General features: G+C 38.1%; 1 protein-coding gene and 1 non-coding gene across 2 annotated transcripts; one reads left to right on the top strand and one right to left on the bottom strand.

The window, feature by feature from the left end:
- Positions 1–213: 213 nt before the first annotated feature.
- On the top strand, positions 214–3,811 carry LOC141587932 (uncharacterized). Its single transcript, XM_074409396.1, has 4 exons — positions 214–1,470; positions 1,609–1,753; positions 2,598–2,827; positions 2,945–3,811. Exons 1-4 carry the CDS (start codon positions 214–216, stop codon positions 3,809–3,811), a joined length of 2,499 nt encoding a protein of 832 aa, XP_074265497.1.
- A 14,522-nt stretch (positions 3,812–18,333) lies between these two features.
- On the bottom strand, positions 18,334–18,440 carry LOC141589281 (small nucleolar RNA R71). Its single transcript, XR_012520227.1, has one exon. It is a non-coding gene; the product is annotated as a small nucleolar RNA R71 (small nucleolar RNA).
- Positions 18,441–19,036: the final 596 nt, after the last annotated feature.

Below are 19,036 nucleotides of genomic sequence, written 5' to 3'. Positions count from 1 at the left end.
TCATATCCATTTGTTACCATGTATATAGGATATGTTACCTAGAATTTAGCTTGTTAATATCTTGTAGACTTATATATATTTGTACCCTCTTCTGACGTTAATTAATAATGAGAATTAATATTCTTCTACCATTCTTATTTTCTTAGTTTTAATATGGTATCGTGAGCAGTGAACGATCCTAACTTTTTTTTTCTTTCTTTCTAATCTCACACAATGCCAGGAGACGACGGAAAATCGTCCGACAAAAATGTTATTTCAATAACCTCGCCTCTTTACCTTCATCCATCCGACAATCCCAATCTCGCTGTAACACAAACCGTTTTTAATGACAACAACTATGAATTGTGGGCTGACGCCGTTAAAAATGGTCTTGATGCGAAAAACAAATTAGGGTTCATTGAAGGAAAGGTCAAAAAGCCACGGACTGTCGACGGAGAAGACAACATCGAGGAAATGGCTTGGCGGCAGTGTAAAGCGATGCTGAAAGCATGGCTTCAGAATGTTATAGATGAAAAACTCCACCCGAGCATAGACTTTGAAGTCACGGCAGCAGAAGTATGGGCAGAATTAAAGGATCGCTACTCCGCAGGGAACGCACCCCGAGTGCATCAGTTAAAAGAGGATCTCAGTGAATGCAAACAGGGGCGTGAATCGATAGTGGAGTATTATACCAGGCTGAAAACTATTTGGGACGAACTTGCGAATTATAGCAAGATCCCAAAGTGTACTTGCGGAGCAGGCGCCATGATACTTAAGGAGCGCGAGGAAGAAAAAGTGCACCAATTCTTGATGGGATTGGACAAAACCTTGTACGGTGGTCTCCGTACGAATCTCCTGATGGAGGACCCCATCACCACTCTGAACAGAGCCTATGCTTTGGCACTAAAGGAGGAACATCATGCTAATGTGACGAGAAACAAAGAGGAGCGAACCGAAGTAGCCATGGCAACCAGAGCCATGAGTGGAAACGGAGGCAAAAGTATTCACAGGCAAACCGAGGAAGAAGATGACAACCCGCCACCACAATGTGGATATTGTGGAAAATACTACCATGTTGAAGCCGATTGCTACGAAAAGCATGGTTATGAGGTGGTGAAGGCGTGTGGTAGGGGCCGTGGCAGAAGTGGAAATCACCGTGGAAGAGGTAGAGGACGCGGTCAACAATCCACTTTCCAGGCTAATGCAGTGGGGAATACCTCAGGGACAAAAGAGGCAGATGGTTCGAAGGGCAATTTTCCATTTACAAACGATGAAATTGAGAAGCTTCGAATACTCTTAAGCGCTAGTCCCGAAGGCAGCAACAATCACACATGTATGAAAGTTAATTGTGTTAAAAAATGGCTCATTGACAGTGGAGCCTCGCATCACATGACGGGGAAACGCGAGTGCCTTAGTAACATTTGGACAGAATCACCGTCACGTGTTGGGCTCCCTGATGGTAGACAGATTGAGGCAACCGAGCATGGGGAAGTCAGATTGAGTTCGAACTTTATACTCAAAGACGTCTTATTTGTCCCTTCCCTTACATGTGATTTGATATCTGTAAAACAATTAATACAAGAAAATAATTGCCTAATAACGTTTTCTCCCGACTATTGTACGGTGCAGGACCAGACTACGAGGATGGAGATTGGACGCGGTGAACATCATGACGGGGTTTACTACTACAAGGTGGAGAGGACTGAATTGGTTAGAAAGACCATTGTAACCAAAGAGGACAAGCTTTGGCATAAGCGTTTGGGCCATCCATCAAGTAGTATTTTGTCTCAATTTTCTTCTTTAATTGGTTATAATTTAAATTGGAATTCTAGTGATGCTTGTGACCCGTGTTGTCGAGCTAAACAGACTCGATCCCCATTTCAACTTAATAATAAAAGGTGTGAAGTTTTATTTGGATTAATTCATTGTGACATTTGGGGGTCATATCGGGTAGCCAGTTTATCACGCGCTCACTACTTTCTTACCATTGTTGATGACCATAGTAGGGCTGTGTGGGTATATCTTATGAAAGAAAAGAGTGAAGCAGGGGAATGAATGCGAGTTTTTTGTCAAATGGTTAAGACACAGTTTGAAAAACAAGTTAAAATAACCCAAAGTGATAATGGAACGGAATTGTTATCTGGGCCTATGAAATATTTTTATGAAGATAATGGCATTATTTTTCAAACAAGCAATGTGGACACGCCCCAACAAAACGGAAGGGTCGAAATGAAACACCGCCACATACTCGAGAAAGCTCGAGCTTTGCGTTTTCAAGCGGATTTACCCATCCATTTTTTGGGGGAATGTGCCTTAACCGCTGCCTATTTAATCAATAGGACCCCGACACCTTTACTCAAGGGAAAAACCCCATATGAAATTTTGTGCAATAAGTTACCCGACCTTACGAATTTGCGCATTCTAGGATGTCTTTGTTATTCTCATAGCAAGGATAAACCACGGGACAAGTTTGGGGAGCGGATGAAAGAGGTGCGTGTTTCTAGGGTATCCTCATAGCAAGAAGGGTTGGAAAGATTATGACCTACGCGAGAAACGCATGTTTGTTTCCCGAGATGTACGTTTCTTTGAGAATGAATTTCCGTTTTCAAAACCAATAGAAAACAATAAATTGCAGCAGCCTGCCATCACTGAATACATTGAATATATTGAACAATCTGAGACTAGTAATCACGAGTCTGCCGAGACTAATGATATGCGAACTGAAGAACAGCAGGTCACGAATGCTGGAGACACCAGCACTGATGTTCCTGTGGCGAGCAATACAGACCATACTGTCGAAACAGGGGGCCCTGAAACAGTGTCTGAACAGGTGACAGAAACGTCACAGGTAGAGGAAGAAGAAAGGATGGGACGAGGTGCGAGGGAAAAGTTTGAACCGGCATAAAAGAAAGACTACGTATGCAAGTCCACACGCATAATTAAACCCGTCAATGATGTTCATCAGGTTCAGTCAAAGTCTGCACAGTCAGTTTCTCGCTATCACATAGTAAATTACGTTATTACCAATTGTTTTTCTTCTTCCCACAGAGCTTTCATAACTGCCATTGACGAGACTAGAGAGCCTCGAAATTTCCGTGAAGCCGCAAGTAGTGCAAAGTGGCAGGATGCTATGAACAAGGAGATAGCAGCATTGGAACGGAATGGGACGTGGAAAATAGTTTCTTTGCCGGAAGAAAAACGACCCATTGGGTGTAAGTGGATATACAAAATTAAGTACAAAGCTGATGGAACCTTTGAGCGATACAAAACTTGGCTCGTAGCTCAAGGTTTCACACAAATTGAAGGAATAGATTATCACGAGACGTACGCCCCCGTTGCCAAGATGACAAGCCTACGGTGCGTGTTGGCTCTGGCCGTGATCAAAGGGTGGAATATTGAGCAATTGGACGTCAACAATGCGTTCTTGCATGGGGACTTGCACGAAGACGTATATATGAAAGTACCACCAAGTTTCGAGAAGGGTGAAAATAAGGTTTGCAAGTTGCTCAAATCATTGTATGGACTCAAACAAGCTTCCCGAAACTGGTTTGCAAAACTGACAGAAGCTTTAAAAAGGTACGGATTTGTGCAATCTCTTGCGGACTATTCATTGTTTACTTACAATAGAAATGGATGTTTCCTTGGAGTCCTAGTGCATGTAGACGACATGATCTTGGTGGGTAATGATGCTACTGCTTCTGCAAATTTTAAACAATTCCTTGACAAAAAATTCGGAATCAAAGACTTGGGCAAACTTAAGTACTTCTTGGAAATAGAAGTAGCTCATGGGTCCAAAGGACTATTTTTAAACCAAAGAAAGTATGCTTTGTAGATCATAGAGGAAACAGGGATGAAGAGTGCCAAACCAGTCCACATTCCAATCCAACAACACCACCGACTTGCACTAGCTAATGGTGATATTTTGCATGATGTGATGAAGTATAGAAGGCCGATTGGGCGGTTAGTGTACCTGACCATTACACGACCGGACCTTGTATACGCTGTGCACACTCTTTCTCAATTTGTTAATATCTTGTAGACTTATATATATTTGTGTGGACAACGCCCGCGGGATCTGCGTCCATGGGATCCACAAGGGCATTATCGACTCGAGGTTCTTTCAAATCAAATTAAGACAAATTAGAGCCGCCACCAAGTTTTATGGGAACTTGGAACCGTTCAAGTCAACTTTACACCTTTCATCGAAAAGCATAAAACCAATCGACTACGAGTGATTAAAGATAAAGACTTGTACCCTATATCCCTCGATTTGAATGACTCTCGTAATCCAATGATATTTAGACGGATCCACAAACCATAGATCTTGAGTAAGGGGTGAGGATACGTGTTAGGAAGCCCATAAGGACACCTAACCCCGCCCGTCAATAACGGCCTCTACTAAGTCAAGTATCGGATTTCAAACAAGGTCGTTGCTACTACGGTATGATATGCAAACATCGTTTTAAAACCCTAACATGTGACAACAATTTCTATATCGTTTAATGCATGAATACTAACTTTGTCAAAGTTGTTTTAGCATGTTGGTTGATTTGAAATAAAAGATGCGCAAACACGGCTTAGGAGGAATGGGGGAGCCATTGGGATCTATCCTATTACAACCCAGGCATTTCATGCCGACACAACGAGAAATAAATTACAACACAATCTAATTACAACAACTATCGTAATTACTTTGACTCAAATTGAAATAAAAACTATCTGCATGAAAAAGTTAAAGCTAAGTTAGATTTATTAGTGATGTTAGCCGAATTATTAGTTAATAAACAAATTAGATTAGAATTATACTAATTAAATTAAAATAAATAAATACAAAGGCTTGAAATAAATTAGGTACAACTTATTAATTAAATTGAACCCAACTTATTAAAATTATTCACCAATCCATATTTATTAAAATAGGATTAGTAAACAACTAAAGAAACAAAAGAAAAAAAAGAAATCAAAACTGGCAACCCATGCAGTGCATGGATCAGAAGTCAGAACAGACCCGTGCAGTGCACAGTTTTTGTAGAAAAACAAAGTTAATTACGTTTTTATTTCGAAATCAGTAAAATAAATTACAGAAAAAATTCACTAAATTAAATTTACAGATTTTGAATCATAAAAAATAAATAAAACAATTTTTACAATATTAGAAACAAATAAAACAAATTAAAGGTTAATTAATTACAAATTGAATTAAATAAATACGAACTAGGTTAAATACAATTCTAATTTGTCAACGAGTTCAAATGGAAAGGTGTTAAGCACGCACTTCCATGCTAGCGAGAAATTTAGTGAAAGAGAAGGTGAATTCAATTAAAAAAATCAGAAGGTTGCAAATTTCATTTACAGTAATGTTATTTTAATCCTACGATGCTTAATGAATTAACGAACTAATTTGAGGCGAGAAATTAATCGAAAGAAATGTGTAAAACGTGGCCTACTATTACGATGAATGAAAATATTAAAGTTAAAACAAAGGTACAAATAACATACTACGTCAATTAGATCGATTTCATTCTGTCCGATTCCAAATACGAGGATATGTAAATGAGTAGGGGATACGACCGACCAATCTGGCGGATTTCTTTCCCAGCTCAAGTCAACGCGGGTATTCGGAATGGCACTTTAACTCATACTCATACTATACTAATGTTTCATTTAACGATGTTAGACGATGTATAATATATAAAATAAGCGATAGAAAAATAAATAAATAAAACGAAATAAAAAGGGAAAGAAGGAAGATTTGATGCACCCTCAACCTACATGTATCGTTGACACCGTCTTGGGTCGTAATCGATCGTAGATTTTATCTCGAGGGGCCGTCGTCGACGAAGACAATTGAAATTGAATTTTGAAAACACGAAATAACACGTTCAAAAGTCAGACTTGAGCAGCGATTTTCAATCACTCACCACGACTTCGTTTCTCAACGATTTTTCAATCCGAATGATGTTTTGGAAACTAGAAAGACTGCATTTTGTGAATATGGAAAGAAACCATAAGTTTTAGTAGGATTTTTGCACGAGAATCAAGGCCAAAGACCACGACATAAACTCGAAAACCAGATTTGTGTCTCTGTTTTCAAGCGGCTGTCACGGCTTTAGTTTAGGGTTTTTTGGATGATTGATGGTTGTTATTTGTAGTAAGATGTGTGGATAAGTTACAGGAATGATAGTGTGGTGGATAGGAGGTATTTATAGTGAGTTAAAGTAGGGTTTAAGAGAGCAACAAGCAGTCGGGCTGCTCTGTTTCGCTGCTGTTGTCCAGCAGCTTTCGTGAGCTGGTGTAGGGTTTATGAGGGGTGTTTCTTGGTGTTTAAGCTAGGGTAATATGGGTAGGATACTAGGGTATGGATTAGGGTTAATGGGCACGGGTTTAAGTGGTGTTTGGAGCGGGTTTGGGGCTTGGTAATGCTGAACACGGGAAACGGTATGGATTGGTTGTGTGGGCTGTTTATCTCGTGTTTGGATTTGTTTTTGTGCATGGATTTGGACGTGGTTATGCATGGGACATGGGTCTTAGATGTGGGCTAGGTGGGGTGGAGATTTGGGTCAGGAGTTGGTTCGAGTTTGCTTCGAAAATCGTGCCCAAATCAAGTTGAAAACAAGCTCAAAATCGCGTATAAAACTGTTGTAAAAAATCGAGTTCTTCAAATACGGTTTTAAAACGATTTAAATTGATTTTTCAAATCAATTAACTTAAGAATGATTTTTCAAATCAAATGTCTATTTTATTTTCAATAAAATAAACTTAAGAAAATAAATTCAAATTAAAACAATAAAATGAATTTACTTTAAAAAATATTAATTTAAATATCATTTAAATTAGTAAATACTTCATCGACTACGCCCATTCTACGCCGTAAAACGAGCTCCAAATAACGACAATGACAACTAGCAAATACATGTCGTCCTATCATCATCGGGTGTTTGTCGGTGTTGAGTTTATGGATTCAAGTACCTAAGAGGGGGAGGGGGTGAATTAAGTACTATTTTAAAAATTTTAACCAAATTTATTTGATTTAAGTTAGTCAAATGAAATGATATCTCAAGTATCTAACAAACACCCCTTTTAAATGAAAGTTAAAAGGCGTATTGTTGAACTGACTAGAGCAACAGTAAGACAGACTGTTACTGATGGCTTTGCAAATGTTATATTTAAAATGATGAATGAGTTTAACTTAAGATTTCAACTTAAATCTCTATTGTTTAAAGATAAGTTGATGAACAATGTTAAGAGCAATTGGATACATCAATTAAATGAAATGATTAAGTGTGTATCACGGAAGCTCGAAGAAAATGAGTATTGAAATATGAATACTTGCTGAAGCCTGAAGATAACAATGGTTCTGACTGTTGCTATTCGTCTTAGCATATGAAGTACAAGCTAGAGAACGAATGTGACAGTATATAGAACTATTACTCAAGAGTAAAGCAAATAACAAAACTTAACAAAACAAGTAAATAAGTTGCAGCGGAATAAAAAGCGAAGAGATAAACAACACAACGATTTTGAATTGGTTCGGCCGACACTCTAAAGGCCTACGTCCAATCTTCTTTTATTGATAAGTGATGTAATCTACCCCGACTACTTTGAAACACTAACAACAAAAGGACCAACAACCTACTCCGGTTGCGACACAACTTCTAAGACTACTCCGTCTATGAACTACCAACAACCTACTCCAGTTGCCACACGAGTTAGAGGACTACTCTGTCCTAGAACTCAACAAATCACAACCTACTCCGGTTGCCACAAGAGTTAAAGGACTACTCCGTCCTAGAACTCAACACTCTAACTTAGAACGTTTACAAGGATCAAGTTTCCACGGACTGATTCTTTAACAAGAATTGATATGGACAACTTACAAGATCAAACGGTTCATAAGTGAGAGAATTTAATACTTAAAGCAACAGTCACTGTGATTGTAACACTTGAAGATTTTGAAAGCTTTGCAAAATATCAAAAGGATTTGAAAACTTGAAAACAATTTTGCAAACTCTACACTCTAACTAGAATGTTTTCAAACCAAGTTTCCTTAGACTGATTCTTAAAAAGAATTGAGAAGGACAACTTATTGGTACAAACGATTTCTAGATGAGAGGGTAAAGCATTGTGAAGTAACAGTGACTTCGACTGACACAATTGAAGACTTAGAAGATTTTTTGCAAAGAAAATTTCGAGTTCTTAAAAACTGATTTTGCAAAAATACTTTTGATTTCTCTGAAAAGTCTTGCTTTCAAAGTGAGGAGAAGGGTTCCTTTTATAGAGAGGGTAAACAAGGAGGTAAGCTAGGGTTTGTGAGTCAAAGGTCTTCACATGTGTTGAAGACCAACACTTCTCCAAACTTGCACAAAAGAAGATACTTTTATTGAGAGGTAAAAGAAGAAATTAAGGATTGTAATTATCCAAAATAAGCCTTTGATTTTTCAGAAAACAAAGAGTGAAAAATAAGTCACAAGATGACAAACTTTCACAAAAATGGCAAAAAGGCATTCCTTCTTTTACAAAAGACCAAGGAGTCAAATTGGCACAAAGAGGAAACAATTTGAATTGATAATTAGCTAAATCTTTTCCTTTTTCTAGAAACCCAAATCTTTAGAGAAGAAATCTGAAAGTTGTTAATTAAATCCAAGCCATTTAAAATGATAAAAAAGATTTTCGAAAAGTGAAACCGAGTTTCAAGTGTTACGGACCAAGGTAACAGTCCAGGCTATTGTTACTTGCAAGAGTAACAGTAGTCTTGACTGTTGTTGCGTTTAAATACTCTACTCCTTAACTTGTACATTAGATGACACAATTGACTCTCAATCTTGGGTAGCAAATTATCAACCATTCTTGACTTTGACATTGATTAATTCTTGCTTGAGTAGGGCGCATTATTCCTGAAATGGTACACTTAAAACACGTTAAATTGGGCATGTCATCATAAACAAATATGTCCTAACAAATTCCTCCTTTGATGATGACAAGCCCCATAAAATTAATATTCCTATTGAGTTCCCCCTTAAGTGGTCAATCCAAGATAAATCTTGGGGATAGAAATAAGAGCAATGTAGACTTAAAAAACACACAAAGCCTAGAACAAGATTACTAACATATATAGTCCACCACATAGCAAGAGTTTAATCAATAAGCAAGTAGAAAGAACATGAATTTTCTCTTTTCCCCCTCTTGACATCATCAAGAGGTAAGAGGCTACCCCCGAACACAGAATAATCATGCATGAGACGTCACATGAAAGACAACCATGGTTGCATCATAATAACAAGGTCAACACAAAGCAAAGGTTTAAACATGAGTTCAAACACAAAGTTCAACAAGCCTAAACCATAGTTTAATGAGTACACCACCGAATGATAATGAGAGAGGGATAAGAGGTGTAAGGCAAAAGACAAGTTTGATTATGGGCAAATTCAGGGTGCGGAAGTTTAGTCATCGTTTTTGAGGATAATGAAGAAGATAGCAAAATGGTTAAGGTTTGACAATGAAGGTCTGAGTCACAGTCATCTCTACTGTTGCATTGGACTTTGTATATTGAAACCACCAAGGTATGCACCGATATAAGTTCTCAACATATGATGAAGGAACATCAACTTCTCATATTTTTCTTAGTACACAACATGTGATGGGGGAACATCAACTTCTTATATGTTGCTCTCATTTCATGAAAATTCTTGACAAAAATTGATCTTGACCTTTGAGCATAGAAACAGTGGCATACACTGTGACTTCCTTTCAATTTCTTCCAAAATTTTTGCTTTACTTCTTTTCTCAAGACCGTCGCAGTTTTCAATTTCATCTATCTCGTTTCCAATAATCATTTTGACATTTCGCATATTGCCTTCCCGTTTTTTTTTTTGTTTTTTTTTTCATTCTCCAATTTTCCAACCAACTTCAATTTTCAATTTCATCTATCTCCGTTTTTCTAACCAACTTCCCAATCATCTCTTGATGCATATGTAGAACATGTAGTTGTTTGGTTCTTTGTTTCACATAAACCTTTGCAACATAAGTGAATTGAATGTGAAGGGGTGAGGTCTTTGGGTATTGAAAATGAAGGATTTTGAGCAATTTGAAGAGTATAAGAGACATCCATTTAAAGGTGGTTGAAAGGGTTGGTATTCGTATTGATTTTGAGAGGGGATGTGTCCTCATTCAATAGGGTATGTACCATTAAACACAAGACTAGACATGCGGTTGAGTGATTATTAAGCACAAACACGGTTTATCGATTATGGACATAACATGGAATGAATAGACTAGAATAAAAGATAGCAAACCCGTTCTAGTCAATCATATGAGGGATTAGTTGAATTCACACAAAGATTACATGCAATTAATTAAACCAATTTGTAACCTAAGTTTTTCAAATTGTTCTCTTGCAAGTGGTTTAGTAAATATGTCGACAATTTGATCTTTGATTTTGCAAAAAATAAGTTTAATATGCCCTTTTTCTACGTGATCACGAATAAAATGGTGACGAATCTCAATATGCTTAGTCTTAGAATGTTGAATCGGATTTTTGGAAATATTTATTGCACTCGTATTATCACACATGATGGGAACGGAGTCGTAAATAATTCCAAAGTCAAGAAGTTGTTGTCTTACCCAAAGAAATTGAGAACAACAATGTGCGAAACTAACATACTCACTTTCGGCCGTTGAAACAGCCACCGTATTTTGTTTCTTTGAGCCCCATGAAATGAGACACGGACCCAAGAATGTTGCAATACCGGATGTACTCTTTCGATCTACCGTGCAACCCGCATAATCCGCATCGGAAAAACCTATAAGGTCAAATGGACAATGTAAGGGGTACCACAAGTAGGGATCTTGTGTTCCAATCAAATACCGAAGAATTCTTTTAATGGCTTTGAAGTGAGATTCTTTCGGATTTGCTTGCAACCTAGCACATAAACAAACACTAAAGAGAATGTCGGGACGACTTGCGGTCAAGTAAACAAGTGAGCCTATCATATCTCTATACACCTTTTCACTAACATTCTTACCGAGTTCATCTTTGTCCATTTTGGACCCAGCTACCATAGGTGTATCATGAGACCCTACCATTTGTCATCCCAAATTTTTTAAGCATTTCCTTAATGTACTTTGTTGATGGATCATGATTCCATCCTTTGATTGTTTGATTTGGAGCCCAAGGAAAAATCCTAGCTCACCCATCATGCTCATTTCAAACTCCGATGTCATTAGTTCCAAAAAGTACACATAAAGGAATTCATTTGTTGCACCAAATATAATGTCGTCAACATATACTTGGACAACCAACAGTTCAGCTGACTGTGACTTTAAAAACAATGTTTTGTCAACGGAGCCTCTTCTAAAACCATTTTCAATAAGAAATTTAGACAATCTATCATACCAACACCTAGGTGCTTATTTTAAACCATAAAGAGATTTGTCTAATTTGAAAATATGGTTAGGCAAATCATTGTCCTTAAATCCCGGTGGTTGCTCTACAAAGACATCCTCTTTCAAATATCCATTTAAGAAAGCGGTTTTAACATCCATTTGGAAAAGTTTAATGCCTTTGTGAGCCGCAAAAGCTATAAGTAATCGTATGGCCTCAAGTTTAGCTACCGGTGCATAAGTTTCATCGTAATCAATACCCTCTTGTTGGCTATAACTTTGCATCACTAGTCTAGCCTTGTTCCTTACGATTTCTCCCGAGTCATCAAGCTTATTGCAAAAGACCCATCTAGTACCAATGACGGTACGATTGGATGGTCTAGGGACTTTTTGCCATACCTCGTTTCTCTTGAATTGATTGAGTTCTTCTTGCATTGCAAGCATCCAGTCAGCATCAGTCAGAGCGACTCTTACATTGGCAGGTTCGATTTGAGAAAGGAAGGCATTGCGGGCACAATATTCGTCAAGATGAGCAAGATTGTTGAGAGATGATCTTGTTCGAATTTCAGAGTTGAGATCGCTTGTGAGATTTGAGAGTGGATGAGAGCTTTGATATTTCCACTTCTTTGGAACAATGGTTTCTTGTTCCCCCTAAGAAGTATCAGTCTCAGTGACTGTTTCCTTTTGCTTAGAGTGGTCTTCATCAGCACTGTTTTGAGTTGATTCAATTCTGGAGGTGGAAGCAACAGTCGTTGGGTCTGTTGCATACTGAGAAGAAACAGTGGCAGTGGAGATACCATGTGTTCCCCCTGGAATGGTGCTTTCCTTTGAAGGTAACAGTCCCTGAGGTTGTTGCTGATTAGAGCTTGGGACTTCAATGGGGTCTGGATGCTGCTTTGTGGTGATGTGTCTTCCTTGTGGCTATTCGGGAAGTGGATGCAACAAAGTGGTAGAGTCATTCGCTTGAGAGGAAGAACAGGTAGTATCAGTGTTACTGACTGTTCCCCCTGAATTGTTGTTGACATTGGCAGGTAACAGTCCATTTGTCTGTTGCAGGGCATCTGATGTGACCATAATTGGCGCATATTTAGCCCCCGAATTACCATTGTTTCCATGCTTTTTAGTGCCTATTTGGGTCATTTCTTATCTTTAGTTCTTTGTTTTGCATATTCTTTGAGATTTTGATCCCTTGGTAGGAAAGGAGTAAGAATCTTGCATTTTCATGGCAAAACGAGGCTAAATTGATTGTATTCAATGACCAAGCATCAAGAAGAGACAAGACTAGAAGGCCTTTGTACATATCATAGTAGAAGAGCAATGTTGAGAAAGGATCCTTGCGTCCCCAAGGAAATCCCCAAGGAATTTATGAAGAAAAGGGAAGAAAAAGAAGAAGAATTGACGCTGACCAACAATCCGAACGGATTGCAGACAATCCGTCCGTCCAGCCAGCACAATCCGAGCGTGTGACACCCCGCGATAAAGCGGAAAACATAACTTATAAATTCAAGCGGAAATTAGGAAATTTTTGAAACTTTTAAAATTTAAAGCGCGGGTTCATTAAAATCCAAAACATAAATAAAGAATGCGGAAAGAAAGTTTAACTTATACAAACGTGATAGTCGAGGTGAGGGAAAATATATCCCTCGAATGACAATACAATAAAAGGTAGGTCTCAACAATCCTAATAAACTAACTACTAGGCCGAAGTGCTCGCTAGCTCACACATGTCTTCACCCCATGAATGCATCACTAATACCTGTCATTCATGTAAACATGAACGCCACAGTCAGTGGGGAGTAACTCAAGGTTCTCCCAGCCACAAAATGTCAAAACGAACATAACAAGGAACTAAAACAGGTAAGTCATATAAGATACATACAAAAGATAAGAATATCAAGTTTATATGTAAACATGGCAAATAATTGAGATGGAACAAGATAGGCTAACATTAGCTTAATAAAGATTCATCCGATCATGTGAAACAATAAAATAATATGAAAGACAGGAATATGGTCATTTATACAAAAGCACGCATTTCAAAGAAATACAATATAGATATGAGATTAAAATCCGAATCATGTGAAGTAGTTAAGTAAGGGATCAACCAATGCAAATTACAAGAATAGAAACTGTAGCCATTATTTGGAAAACCACTTAACAAACATTGCACGGGACGTGGCTACTAATGTCACATTCATACTTATGGCTTGCATCTCACCATAAGAACGGATGGGAACATCAATCCCGACGATCATATTGCAACTAGAGGGCTTATAGCTCACCCCTAGTATCCGATAGGACCAAGATAAACAACACAAGGCATAACTCTTACCTTGAAAGACAAATACCAATATCTATAACCAAGCAAGACCTTTACTACTCATATATAAATATATAATTCCCCTGGTAGGACGACAATGGTACTCCCAAGACTCAGTCCTAGTCTAAATCTGGCCAGACTCTCGGGGCAGAACGGTCCCCGATTCGACATGCGGCAGAACAGTCCGCATCCAAGACTCGATCGACAGAACGGAAGTCGAGAACCCACAATCGGCAAAACAGTCCGAAAGAGGCGGAAGATATGAGCTAAACCCACGGTCGGCAGAACAGTCCGAAAGAGGCGTAAAGATAAGTCAAGCAATACGGTATAGTATAAAGGCACTATCAAACGAATACGACTCAACCAAGCGATGCGAATCAACTTGGAAAGAGACTACTACACGACACAACCAAGCGATGCGAATCAACTTGGAAAGAGACTACTAATGAAATGAGCCGATGATAATCTAAATAAGACATTTCATGCCAAATCATAATCATGAATATGAATAAGTAACCCATTTCTTCAATATTTGTCACTTGAATAAAAATGTAAACAAACGGAAATGAACCATTTGTAATAAGCAAAACAAGCATTCAATTATAAACGACTCAATTTAATTAAACAAGTAGAATAATTTGCTCATATTTGAGATAAGATAAATAAATGAGAATGAACGGACTAAAAATTCATATTATAGGTAAATGAGACGTTTCATCAAATTTCGACTTGAATAAATAATAAATTCAACATTTATGATTAATGTGAGAAAAATATATAAATGAACGATATTTAATGAATTAAGTCATATAAGGCACGAGACGGGATTTAAATCATTGAAATGACCAACTTGCGCCAAAACCATCCATAACCATGACTCAAAGGAGCCATAAGATAAAGTCAACCATAACCCTATAAGACAAAATGTTGTCCGTGGCTCTTTGCTCCTAAATTAAGAGCACTAATACCACAATAAGCTTTTCGCTAATTCATGACAAACCAAATTGACTGCATCAATTACTTTTATGGATTATAAGCACTGAAACATGCTTACTCTCACCTACAACCATCATACAGATACCTCACGACTAAGCTCAATTGCCTCACCAACTAAACAAAAGAACTTCAGGTAATATCTAAACTACACCAATACGGATTTATGAGCATACTAGAGACGGAAATGAAAGAGTAATCTACCCACAACCTCAACACTCGACATGTACCACAATGACACTCGAAATCATGCCATGACCGCCATCACCACCGTGTCACACCACCACCAATTCCTGCCCAGAACAGACCATAGGCAGTCCCCCGCACTCGGGTACCCACCAAGCAAGCTAGTCCATTCCTGGGGTCGCTCAACCCGACTCAAACACTCCTGTGGAACCAGAATTTTTGACGGGCCTGACCATATTCCAAATTGTTTACGCATACTACCCAAAACCACCCACGACCCACCAAAAACGGTCCACAAAATAACCCTCTAAACATGCCGAGCACGGTCATGTCGGGTAACCTGCAAAACCATAAAAACTTGATCCAACAGTGACCATGACCGTGGTTCACAACTCCTATCTTGACTGTCCCGAACCCGCAACACTAGTCCCGCTATCATTATTGCGACGGTCCCTAAAACAGAGGACGAACCATCCCAAAACAGTCTTTACCAACAATAATTCGAGACGGAACTTTACATATGAAGGAGAAAGGACACAAAAACCAAACTTTACTGAATAAAAGCATGTAAAACGACCCATAAGACGAAAATTCGACATTTTGTCGAGTAACCTATCACCGTTACCTTTTTTGCTCTCCAAAACGCCACAGGGGTCGCCCAAGGATGACACGAAACCCAAAAACAGAAGAAATTAACCCAAAATCCGAATCCTTTGTAAGACGGCCGAAAAGAAACATGACGAAAGTCTGGCTCTTTCTTACATACAGAGAAGGAGGACGAGATGAGGAAGCTATTGGTGTAAAATTTATCGAATTTGGTTGAGAATGGAGGCGGGATCTGAGGTTGGAGCTCGACTAAAATGGCGTACGGTCTATTGCTTGGCTGCTGCTGTTTTGTTTTTTGTTATTGCAGGTGGAAATGCGCAGAGGAAGGAGGAGAAGAAATAATGGGGGTGGGGACGGGGCTTATAAATAATAATAATAATACTATATTATAATCATAATAATAATAGTAATAATAATATATAATAATAAAAGAATTATTAAAAGTAGAGTGTAAGAGAGTGTGTTGTCGGAATCGGGTTGGTCCGAATTGAAATAGTTTTATAAGAGAAATGCGAGATCTTTGCTAGAAGGATATGTGACGGTCTAAGCTAGTCGGAATAATGTTTTGAGTCTATATTAACTTAAGACGGAAACTAATATTATTATTGTCACTATTATTATTGTTTGACTAAAATACGTATTTTTATATAAATTAAGTTTTAGAATATTCTTTTTATAAAATTCGTGCTACAAAATGAATTAATTAAATTAAATAATTTTAAAATATAAAATAAATTAATTAAACGGTTAAATAAATTTTATATCTCAAAATGGGAAATTCGCGGGTGTTACAGAGCGTCCCTCCTTGGAATCCGCTCGGATTCCCCCTCAACAATCCGAGCGTCCCTCTCCTGAATCCGCTCGGATTGCCCAGCCCAAATCCGGCCGTCCCGACTCTAATCCGCACGGATTTTCAAGATGACAAAGACGGATTTCATTCTTCAAGCTACGAAAAGAGAAGCCCTTCTCTCAGAAAATACCGGCTCCTCCTTGCTCAACTTAAAAAGTGTAATTACTAGTTTAGCCCTTAGTTAACCCTAATGCATCCTCCCTAATTTTCACTATAAATACCCCATTAGGCTAATTAGAGGAGCATGTTCTTCTTATCAATAATTAGTATAGTTAATATCAATCAAATCTCTCTTCAATATTGTAATCAAGTATTAATCAAGTTTTAATCCAAGTTTTAGTTCTTTAATCTCTCTCTTGTTCTTCCTTTATTTTGGGTAATTGAAGATTATTTGGGTTATTATTGGGAGATTGACAACCTCTCAATCTAGGATTCAAGTACTTCTATTATTCTTGCTTTATTATTGGAATCATTAGTAGGTATAATCTCTTAATCCCTTTTTAATTATTGTTAATTACTTTCATTTATTCATCATGTTTCATTATGTTAGTATGATTGACAACCTTTCTAGCATGATCAACATGATAATGAGTGAGTAGTCTCTTAGCTAGGGTTTAATGGGTGATTAGGGAACCCTGACATGGGGAATGATTCATGCTTAAATTAATATGCTTTCATGTTTTATTTGCTTGCTTGTTTTGATCTCAACTCATGCACATGTTATATTTGATGAAATGCTAAGCCTATGAATCCTTGCATTTACTATCATCTTCTATCCTTTCAACTTGACTTGTAAGACATAACCCAACTCGAGTCTTGTTAGACCATGCATGTGTTGAGTAGGAAAGATTAAGTCGACTTGTAGGTGTTGTACAATCTAATCGATTCGGCTCCGGGACCCAAACTTTCCTAGGATTGTAAGATATAACCCAACTCAATCCATCACAACAATAATTGCTTGCTTATAATTTGAGAACATGTTTGTATGATCATATCCCATGATTCCCCTATGAACCCATGACACCCTAGTGCTTTTAATCAATTGTTTACACCCCTTATTTTATTCATCTTGCTTGTTTATTTTCATTGTTATTCTAGTTTAGTAACCTTCTACATCAACCCAATTTGTGACACCCCTAGACACTACTAGTTACAATAGAATTCTCATTTCAATACCCGTCCCTTGGGATCCGACCTTTACTTGCCTCTTTACTAATTGTAGAGTTGTTTGTGAAGTATAAATTGTGTTTTGTATCGACCATTGACCAACGACCACATATACTTAATTGTGAACACGAAATGGCCTCGATCAAAAATGGCGCGTTGTTGGGGACGGTGTTTAATTGATTTAAGATTTCTTTTATTGTTATTAGTTGTGTCTTTTTCACCTTGGGGAAGTAAAACTCCTCAAGGCTTGTTCTAATTGTTTTCGAGTTGTTTGATATTTTGCATGTCTAGAAGGTCACAAGGTGATTTGTTACCTTTTGACCGTGAAATCGAAAGAACCTTGACGAATAATAGGAGACTTGTTAGGAGGAATTTGAGAGGTGTTGGTGAAGTTGTTCAACCCACTAGTGAGTTTGTCAATCCTTTCGCAATAGAAGGAGAAGAAAACCCATTACACAATATCCCACAAAATCCACCTACAATGCCTAAATTCTCGTCACACTCTATACCCACCGAGGAGAATCTACCAAATGGTACTCCTACACCGCAACATCTCACCGGTAATTTTATTGCCAAGTCCGCCTTCATCCAACTAGTTGAGAGGAGCCAATTCGGGGGAATGCCTAGTGAGGACCCTCATTCTCATATGGAAACCTTTTGCGATTATTGTGATGCTATCTCTCAAACGGGCGTGACTCAAGACCAAATAAGATGGGTCTTATTTCCTTTTTCGTTAATCGGCACCGCAAAGCAATGGTTGAAGGGCCTTGATAAGGCCACCCTTGGAATAGATTCTTGGAAGAAGTTAGCTCTAGCTTTCTACAAAAAATTCTACCCACCGGAAAAGACTAACATGCTAAGAGCTCAAATTACGGGTTTTAAGCAAAGGGATGAAGAATCTTTGTATGAAGCTTGGGAGCGGTTCAAATGTGTTTGTCGCTCATGTCCTCACCATGGACTTAGCGAATGGTTTTTAGTGCAACAATTTTGGAATGGTTTATATGAAGATTCTAGGAACATTCTCAATATGGGATCAAATGGAATGTTCACCGAAGTTGATGACAATCAAACATGGAACAAGATTGAGGAAATGGCGGTCCATAATTCACAATATAGTAGACCTCGCAAGGCTACTAGAGGAGTAAAGCATGAAGTGGACTCCGTTACTCAATTGGGTGCTCAACTTAGTGCTCACATTGACACAATCAACTTGAAGTTTGAACAAGCTATGGCTAGACTTGAGGAAAACTCGAAATCATCAAAGCATCATGTCAATGCCATGACGGCATCCTCATCAATCCCAAGTGGGATATGTGAGAATTGTGGAACTTTGGGTCATGACCCAAGTGAGTGTAGGGGAACAACCGAACAAGTTAATGCTTTCCAAGCTTACAAAAGTGGTACCCCTTATTCAAATTTTTACAATGAAAACACCAAGTTCCATCCAAATCTCTCATACAAAAGCCAAAATGTTCAAAACCCTCAAACAACATACACTCCATCACCCATGAGGAACCAAAATCAAAGACCCTTTTACAATCAAAACCAAGGTTACC

Source organism: Silene latifolia, chromosome 6 (assembly GCF_048544455.1).
Source record: "Silene latifolia isolate original U9 population chromosome 6, ASM4854445v1, whole genome shotgun sequence".
NCBI lineage: Eukaryota > Viridiplantae > Streptophyta > Magnoliopsida > Caryophyllales > Caryophyllaceae > Silene > Silene latifolia.
Note: the sequence above shows the minus strand (reverse complement) of the source record. Positions and strands in the feature narration are given on the sequence as shown.

What these genes read in the sequence shown, in the direction of transcription:
- LOC141587932 (XM_074409396.1), top strand. Translation starts at nt 214, where the DNA reads ATGCCAGGAGACGACGGAAAATCGTCCGACAAAAATGTTATTTCAATA. An exon ending in GCGTTTGGGCCATCCATCAA is followed by an intron (nt 1,754 to 2,597) that starts GTAGTATTTTGT and finishes CAAAACCAATAG; the next exon opens with AAAACAATAAATTGCAGCAG. An exon ending in AGGTGACAGAAACGTCACAG is followed by an intron (nt 2,828 to 2,944) that starts GTAGAGGAAGAA and finishes GATGTTCATCAG; the next exon opens with GTTCAGTCAAAGTCTGCACA.